The 9,364-nt window shown below is 38.6% G+C and overlaps 1 protein-coding gene across 1 annotated transcript; it reads left to right on the forward strand.

The window, feature by feature from the left end:
- Positions 1-463: 463 nt before the first annotated feature.
- Positions 464-9,086, forward strand: LOC105040275 (uncharacterized). Its single transcript, XM_010916733.4, has 4 exons — positions 464-2,039; positions 3,044-3,978; positions 7,611-7,667; positions 8,625-9,086. Exons 1-4 carry the CDS (start codon positions 1,043-1,045, stop codon positions 8,868-8,870), a joined length of 2,235 nt encoding a protein of 744 aa, XP_010915035.1. The 5' UTR covers positions 464-1,042; the 3' UTR covers positions 8,871-9,086.
- The last annotated feature ends 278 nt before the right edge of the window (positions 9,087-9,364 follow it).

Consider the following 9,364-nt stretch of genomic DNA (forward strand, 5'->3'; position numbering starts at 1 on the left):
TACCCTGACAGCTATCACATCTAAATCACTGTTTATCGATAACTGCATGTATTTTAAACTTGTGGGACCCAGTCCCGAGTTTATTTAATCAAGAAGAGCCGCTGATCGGACGGCAGTGCGGCCGCGAAACTCTGAGATGGAGGGGCCACCATTCCGGGGGAGCAAAGAAAAACGGTATATCCCATCCACTGCCACGTATCCCTGTTATATGTGGGTCCAGAGAGTTTACGTGTCAATCTCTCATAGGCGAGAAAAACTCATTTGCACTGCTTTATTTATTTAACAAGCATACGCTGCTTAATTAAACTATGAGTTGTTATCCTAAAAAACCATGAGCTGTTTTTCGTACGCCCTCGCGTGCGCTTCACGTGAGCCTTTCGAACACCTCGCCCCTCTCGGAAAGGGAGGCTTTTTAAACCTCAATAGCGTCGTTGCTGAGTCCTCCAGACAACTCCCCGGCTCCTCTTTCTCTGTTTCTTGGATAACTTGGAAGCATTTGAAGAGATCTGCGATTCTTCTAGTCTTCGAGACCTAAGACATCTCCAATCCCAAACCCTCGGCTCTTCCCTTCTCCTTTATATCGATCTCCCACTCTGGGATCTTGGAGCTGGTGCGAGCTTTTCTGGATCGATTGGTCGCTTCTCTGGCATTGCTAGGGTTTGATCTCTCTCTACTTCTGCTTCTCTTTCTCTTGTAGGATCGGCGTAAGAGATAGTAGTTTGTTTGATCTGTTCTTGATAGTATTATGGTCGGCAAGAATCTGTAGATATGGGCTTGTTTTTGGTGATTCATTGGGTCTCTTGAGTAGCGCTTGTTGTTCTGCAGCTCAAGAAGTGGAATAATGAGAATTCTCACTGGGTGACGCTGAGGACTGTTGGATCCTTCTCTCCATATTCTTGATTTCCAAGAGTCGTTCTTGATCCTTTCTAATGTTTTTTTTCGTTGTTTTCGCTTGAAATACGCTAAATATTGAGTAGAGATGTCTCTGAATCTTGGATTGGTAGCGGTTGGAGTGTAATTATATAGTGGGAAAGAGAGTTAGATGGAGGAAGGTAGTAACAAAGGGGATTTACAGGCGAAATTAGTAAGGCAGCTTTCTGTTCGAACATCCGGGAGCCTGAAATCATCCTTGTCTGGGAGATCTAGTTCAAGAAACTCCCCTTCTTTCCGGCGGTTGGGTTCCAGCAGAACTCCCCGAAGGGAGTCGAAGTCCAATTCCAGCAAGTTCCAATGGATTCGAGGCAACCGTCTGGTGCTTTTTTTAATTCTCATAACTCTATGGACGTACATAGGCTTTTATGTGCAATCTGGGTGGGCTCACAATGATGACAGAAAGGCAGAATTTGTTGGTTACAAGAGCGAGTCAGGTAGTCCTAAGCAAGAGAAGGATGCAAGAATAGCTGCAGCGTCTCTGGAAGCCAATACCACTACTTCTTTGAGTAAGGAGCCAGTGGTAGTGGAAGGGAAAAAAGAATCAGACTTGAATAAGTTGGTTGTTAGTTTGACAAAGAAAGGAAGACAGGTTTCATCCCATCAGAGTGCTCCTAAGAAGACCAGCAGAAGATCAAGGCGTAAATCGAGGAAGAATGCTCTGAAGCCAAAGGGTGTCAAAGTGGAAAATAGGACAGGTGAGATGGAAGATGGAATGATACCAAGAAGAAATACTTCATATGGGTTGATTGTGGGGCCATTTGGCAAGACAGAAGAGAGGGTTTTGGGATGGAGTGCTGATAAGAGGAAAGGGACGTGTGATAGGAAAGCTGAATTTGCTCGCACTGTCTGGTCTCGGTCTTTTGTGTTGCTATTTCATGAACTTTCAATGACAGGGGCGCCGCTTTCAATGATGGAGTTGGCCACAGAGCTTTTAAGCTGCGGCGGCACTGTGTCTGCTGTAGTGCTTAGCAAGAAAGGTGGATTGATGGCAGAACTTGATAGGAGAGGGATCAAAGTGCTCAAGGACCGGGCAGAACTCAGCTTCAAGGCTGCCATGAAAGCTGACCTTGTTATTGCAGGATCAGCTGTCTGTTCATCCTGGATTGGTTAGTGATGTACATTTCATGCTTAAAGATTTAATGTTTTTGAACAATGTAGAATGATGGCCTGTTTTTGCTGGTCATCATCTGAGTTGTAGTATCATCTGTGGATGTGTTTGTCCATCATTTTGATTTATCATTTTGCCAGCATAGATTTTGATATCTTCTTGTTAATACTGTTTAAATATGAGCATATTCACCAATCATAGGATTTACTAGCAGGTAAATAGAAATTTTGAAGAGGTTCTGATACAGTGAGTGTACTGTTTATGAATAAAAATATAAAGGGTTGCATCTTGGAATTGATGCTTCCCCATGAGAAACCTATACCTTACTGTAATGCAAGATTAAAAAAAGGGGGATTATAGGTGTGCATTGTACTTTGATAACCATACAATTGGTTTTTTAATGCAAACTTTCATTTGCTTTGACCCATCATGATGGTGATTCTTTCTTTCTACATCATCTATGGTCTACCATTTAGATCTTAGTATGCTTCATCTATGGTGACAGTCCTTTTAATGTGGATGTAAGTTCATGTTTTTACAGTTTCTTCTAATGCAGATTCTACTAGGAAATATTATTTGACATTATTGGTTGAGATGACTTGACTTTATAAGTGCATTGAAACGGGAATTGGTTGTTACTTCTATTCTGTAACCCAGAGTTGTCTATCTGATACCTATCTCTTTGTGCCCCTTGCTAAATAAGCGGATATATGCAATTATGCATACTATAGTTTTAATTCTTGACTGGATTTTGATCGGACCTCCAGCATGCAACAATTTATGACCAGCAGTAAGTCCATCATGATCATCTTCAGACCTATTCTTGATGTGAAAGCAGAATTTTCAAGAATAGAAACTCCTGCTCCTCTGTGGCATCTCGCTCCTCAATTACTAAGCTTTCTTCAGATGAAATGACTTGCTACACTTTAGGCTAACATCTGACCTTGGAGAACTATGTTTTATTTGTAAACTAACCATTTGTACTCCATTTTTGTCTCACAGAGCAATATGTGGCAAAGTTTCCAGCAGGATCAAGTAAAATTGTTTGGTGGATCATGGAGAATCGCCGAGAATACTTTGATCGGTCAAAGCATATGCTGAACCAAGTGAAGATGCTGACATTCTTATCTGAATCACAGTCTAAAAGGTGGTTATCCTGGTGTCAAGAAGAACATATTCACTTGAATTCAGAGCCTATGCTAGTTCCTCTTTCTGTGAATGATGAATTGGCGTTTGTAGCAGGCATTCCATGTTCCCTGAACACTCCATCATTCAGTGTTGAGAGAATGCTGGAAAAGAGGAACTTGTTAAGAGGTGCAGTCAGAAAGGAGATGGGATTGGGTGACAATGACGTGCTTATAATGTCTTTAAGTAGCATAAACCCTGGTAAAGGCCAGAGGTTGCTTCTTGAAGCATCTCTTTTGGTGGCTGAGCACAATGTTTCTGTAAAAAATTTTAAAAGCAATGGTTCACTGGAGGAGAAAAAGCTGTCAGAATTTACTAATAAAAACCAAACAACCTTGAGCAGTGAGAAAACTACGGGTTCTTTGTCTTGGAAAAACAACCAGATTGATGAGCCAGCAGCTGATATCCACCAAAGTAACACTACTAATGTCAATTCTAAGAAGAGGAAGAAGAGACGTTCACGACTAGCTAATATGCTTTCCTTGGTTAATCACACTTCCAAGAGTATGGCACAAGGAGATCATCGAAAATTGAGAAACTTGCTGTCAGATAGAGAGGACAAGGAAGAGCAAAGCCTTAAAGTTTTAATTGGCTCTATAGGATCAAAGAGCAATAAAGTGCTTTATATTAAAACAATTCTTAGATTTCTGTCTCAACATTCAAACTTGTCAAAGCTAGTGCTATGGACTCCAACAACTACACGTGTTGCATCACTCTATGCTGCAGCTGATGTTTATGTAATAAATGCGCAGGTAATCTTATATATATATATATAATGCACTAGTTCATTTCAAAATCCTTAGTCTTATTGATGTTAATTTTGGCTCTCTTTTGTGGCATGGAATTAGAATTCAGTATTGGGGCAACTTATGGCCTTATTAATGCCGTCATATTCATCATTACGCAGTGGATCTTAGAGAGAGTTGCTTTAGAACTTCTGATCATGTTCCAGCATCCATCATTTTTTTAGAGACTAAGATCTATGGGAATTCTGTTGGTGCTTTGGACTAGTCAAACATGCTATCACAAATCCTCTCTTGTTGCTCTTAATCTTCTATCACTAAAAATATCTTTTATGAAAAATGATTAGCTAAAGTGCATTGGATGGTTGATATATCAGAAAAGTCGAAATTTCCTTCTATGTTTAGCTTCTCTTTTCATAGGAATCTGTAGTGAGTTCTTGAAAAACAAAAACTTCATGGTCTTATGTACTTTTTCTCAGTCTTTTCTGTGAATTCTACTGAGTGTGATTAAGTAATTTTTACTGGTGTTCATGCTTTCAGGTTATAGATGGGCTGGCCTGTTTCTATATGTGTTTTTTTATGTGGTATATTCTAGTTTCTAGAACCTGATATGATGTTCATTCTTTGATTGGAATTCCTCCCTTCATAGTCTTTGATTTAGTATCCAAGGATAGGTTTTCGAAAATTTTCATAATGCTTTTTTTAACTAGAAAATTGTAGTGCTTTCTCTTTTGAAGATGATTGTTCACTTCAAAGAATAGGTTTGTCCAATATCAAGAAAATTTCATCTTCTTTTTTTAAACATATCCTTGTTGAGGAATCATGTTTAGTCCGTCAAAATTTATATATTCCATTTACACTTTACCTTATCACACTAAGTCAATTTTTTTAATTCTTGATCTTGTCTCTTCATGTCAATATTGTTTGATCTCTGTATAGCAATTATTTATCTGAAAAGGTTTAAATTGGCTGGTTGTCCATGACCAGGATATGATTGTGCTAACATTGAGGTGTTTATAGGTTGCCTTGGGTAGAGAACTGAAATTCAGAATAAATGTATAAGCAATAAATCAAAATGTAGTGGCTGATGAAGCAAGTTTAAGGGGTCATGTCAAATATGTAATTTGCCAACAAACAATAAAACCCTCCGATGGACATAACAGCTGCATGACATCAAGATCACAAGGAGTTATTTTTCAGAGATTAGTTGCAGAAATAAGCTCTCAGAGATCTATAGAGGGTTTAGATCGGTTGGTCTAATCCTTGTCAGGCACCATCACAGAGACTATCAATCCCTGATTTGAACTTTTGTTAGAATTTCCCTTTGATTTTTCAATTGTTGAGAGTTATTTTGGATTAGCTGTTGGGATTAAAAGATTTCACGAGTCTCTATAGACGGTTTAGACTATTTGGCAGTGTCAGATATTATGAATGCGATATCATCCAACGAAGTTAGCCCTCCCTCTCTCTCTCGTTTGTGTGTGTGTGTTTTGGGTGGGTAGGCTGGGGGAGGGGTTAGAGTGTTGGCTATTCAATAAAGAAAGATGCAAAGTTGGAAAGGGTGCCAGCTCCTTTTGTTTGCTCTTTGGGTATTGCTCGTATCATCTAGACACTCCTCTCTCTTAAGTCTTGTCTTCTTCAGTGGAAACTTGTGCTATATCTCCTTGCTTTTCCCTCTCCTCAACTTTTTCTTCATCTTCTCCCTGTCCTCCAACTTCTAAATTCTCCTCAATTCCATAGCTGTTTTGTTGAAAGTTGTTGCACACCGAAATCAATTTGTTGCTCATGCAAATTGTGTTTTCTCAGGATAGTTGTTTTAGTTGATACCAAAAACATCGTGCACCTTAGGCATCTAGAAACCCTCGAAAACCAAGAACCATAACTTCTGGCTTCAAACTGTGTTCTGCTGGAATTTGTGGGCAGCAACCAGAAGTTTCCATAAGCATTTTCTAATTTCCTATAAAGGGGACTCTGAAATCTACAATGACCCATTCTTTACTTTAGATCAGTATCACCTCATAAATATAGCTGTAGCAAAATATGAGTAAAGGAGTAAAATGAGAATAAGTGCCAAGATAGGTGCCAATTATGTACAAGTTCTCTTAAATTATTCAGTAATTATTGAGGATAGAAATTTTTTTAAGTGGCAACACAGCACTTAACTGCTCACAAGTTCCATAACTATGAGCAGTATGCAATCATAAGTCAAATATACTCAATGACGCTCATGGAAGAAGTTGTAGAGTGTTCTTGGAGCAAAAATTGGATTGTGAAAAAGATGAAGATGACCCAAATGCAAGTCTGGTTAATTAGGGTGTTATAAATGTTACTTATCTTGAAGAACAAATGTTGAGTGTAAAGATGCTAAGGGCCTGTGTGGTAGGCAGAATAACCCATAGAACAGGGCCCTTATTCTGTGTTACACTGCCAAACAACAAAAATGGCCAAGCAATAGGAGTTATAAAATGTGGTGGTATAAGTGGGCCTAGTCGGTATAACTCATTCCACCATAATGGTATATAGGTTATACTGTGGAATAGGGGAAGTAATTCCTCTTACCTTTTTGCCCGAATCTACTATTTAATCTAACCAAAAAATGGGAGGGCTATTTTGACTTTGTAATAAATCAATATCTGTTATGAAAGCTAATACACTTTATTACCCTCCATTTATCTCTCCAACGAAATGCCAAGGAATCCGCAATATAAGTCCTATTCCTCCACAGTACAATATATAAGCCTTCATAACACTACTATATGAAATGCCTAGTCTATGAAATAACTGCAATTAGGTTATTATAAATGGCATTCTTTTAGGCACCTTTTAGGGAGAATAGGAGAAAGGGATGATTTACATTTATTTGATAGTTGGACAGCTATCTTTGTTCTTGAGGAAATCAAATCAAATCCTAATGAAAGTTCACTTTGTATGAGTAACACTTGTTTAATAGGTTCGCAAATTTTAAGGAAGAGTTTGGTCGAGCCTGCTAGAGAAAGAAACCCCAGTGGTGAAGATTGGCAGAGCATAAGCTGATGACTCGTGATAACAATTTCTATGGTGAATGTTGATCCCTTGTAACTTTTGATGGACAAGTATCTAGATGATGCTATGATGCAAAATGAATATACAGCTCACCACTCACCTAAAACATGTCGATGGAGTATGTGCATGTGCAGTAGCTAAGTGCATTAGCAAATAAATCATGTTGATCATAACCAAGACCAAGACCACCCCAATAAGAAAACCCAACAGATGTTGGATAATCAATTTGACTATGTTGCAAGAGCTCGACTCATTTGCAGTTTTCTGTATGATCCAAGTCAGAAAATGTTTCAGGTCGGGGGGGGGGGGGGATGGGGGGTGGGGAGGGGGAGAGAGTGGGCCACATCAAACTTTGCTAAACCGGTTTCCATGTAGCTTCCAAGTTTTGATTGTTGCCCAATAATAAGAGAATTTTGCATTATTCTAGGTGTTATGGCCATTGTGTCCGGTCATTCTTGATAATTTATCCTTTTCAAAAGTTTGCAGTCCTTTCTAGTGGGGAATAAATGATTCTGCTTCCACATTATGTTGCAATCGACATCTCTCTCTTTTTTTATGTTGCTTCAAAGATATATGATAATTAAATATTTGGCTTGCAGGGTCTCGGAGAAACATTTGGGAGGGTGACAATTGAAGCTATGGCATTTGGCCTGCCGGTATTAGCACTCATCTTCTTCATTTAAGTACAAAGTCTCAGTTTGTATATTTCATTTTTAGTGACCTTACTACCACATAATCTATTACTTCTTTATCTTTTTAGAAGAAATTATGTTATCTTTATCTACATGGTATAGATTGATTTATGTAATATGCGAGTTATGTCAAGTTGTATACTTGAAAGGCTTTGATGTCTTTCTTTGACTTGTTGGCTTGATTCTCGTATCCATTTAGTGTGTCAAGTTCTTGCCTGTTGATGGTTGTAAAAAGCAAACAATATAAAAGGAAAATTTATCTTTTTTTTTTTCGAGAAAAGAAAAATTATAATGTTAGGTAACAAGTCCAAGTCATCTATCTAAGAAGACTAAGATAGCTAACTGAAGCCCTGACTTGGTTCTCTCTCTTTCCTTTCACATCTAGGATTAATGTTGAACTTATTTCACATCATAAAGGTAATACGTGCCTTTCACACCCATTTAGAAAATTCATGTTGAGATGATGACTGCAACTTACAATGGTGATGCTAGCCAGGTCGGTGAATGTTGGCAAACATTTCAAAAAATGGTAGGAATTTAAATCATCATGATGGACTCCAAAATCACATACAGTTTACCTTAAAATATTATGTTAAAATTATGAGAAACTTCATGATAATTTTGGCGATATCTCCCATTTTCTGGTTTTTCGGAGGCAAGTGAGTAGATACTTTCATCTATAATATCCTTTCAGCACTACTTTTATCAGTGCCATCATTTCCCTCTAGCATATGGAACAAGCAAAAACCAGTATGCAGATAAAGAGAGGTCTTTTTCAGACCTTCATCATTGTTTGCGAACTTTGAGAAAGAAGGTGATATGAGTTGCTAATGTGTTATACAATGCCTGGATTGATATATGCTTCTTCCTCTGGGGGGAACAGTAAAAAACAAAATTGATTTGTTTTTTCCTCTGATATAGGTGCTTGGAACAGATGCAGGGGGCACGCAGGAGATTGTTGAGCACAATGTAACAGGTCTTCTCCATCCCGTTGGGCGTGAAGGAGCACAAACCCTTGCCCAGAATATCCAATATCTATTACACAATCCATCAGTGAGGGAGAAGATGGGTTTGAGGGGAAGACAAAAGGTTCAAGACAAGTTCCTGAAGAATCAGCTGTACAAGCGATTTGCAGAGGTCCTTGTCAAGTGCATGAAAGTCAAGTAGCAACCTTATTCGAACTAATCTCTTTTTTTTTCCATATTGGATTGTGAGGTGCTATCATTTTACATGACTGGTAAGTTGTTCGGGTAGCCCATCATTTCCCCCCAACCAGTCTGGTAATTGGCTCATTTTGAGCAGCGAATTGTATTCTGGGCTCTCTGTTCATCCTGGGACTCTTGTATTGCAACGTCACTTGTGTAAACCTAGATCAAGTTCTCCCCACCCTGTGGTCACCATGAGCCCTTCCCGGATAATTCAGTTGCAATTTACTGGCGCATTGTTTGTTCCCTTTCCAGACTGGGACCAAAATTATAGTTTTGCCTATTATAGTGATTGATGCATTATTACTGAAATTGATGCAACCTAAGAAGTCTGGTGCATCAAAAACCATGGTTGCTTAATCTGTTTTGTCATGATATAGTGTTGTTTTGTCATGAGATGGTGAATATAAGTTTCTGAGTTATGTTATAATAGAAATTTACGGATCTAAGCCGTGT

Source organism: Elaeis guineensis, chromosome 3 (assembly GCF_000442705.2).
Source record: "Elaeis guineensis isolate ETL-2024a chromosome 3, EG11, whole genome shotgun sequence".
Lineage (NCBI taxonomy): Eukaryota > Viridiplantae > Streptophyta > Magnoliopsida > Arecales > Arecaceae > Elaeis > Elaeis guineensis.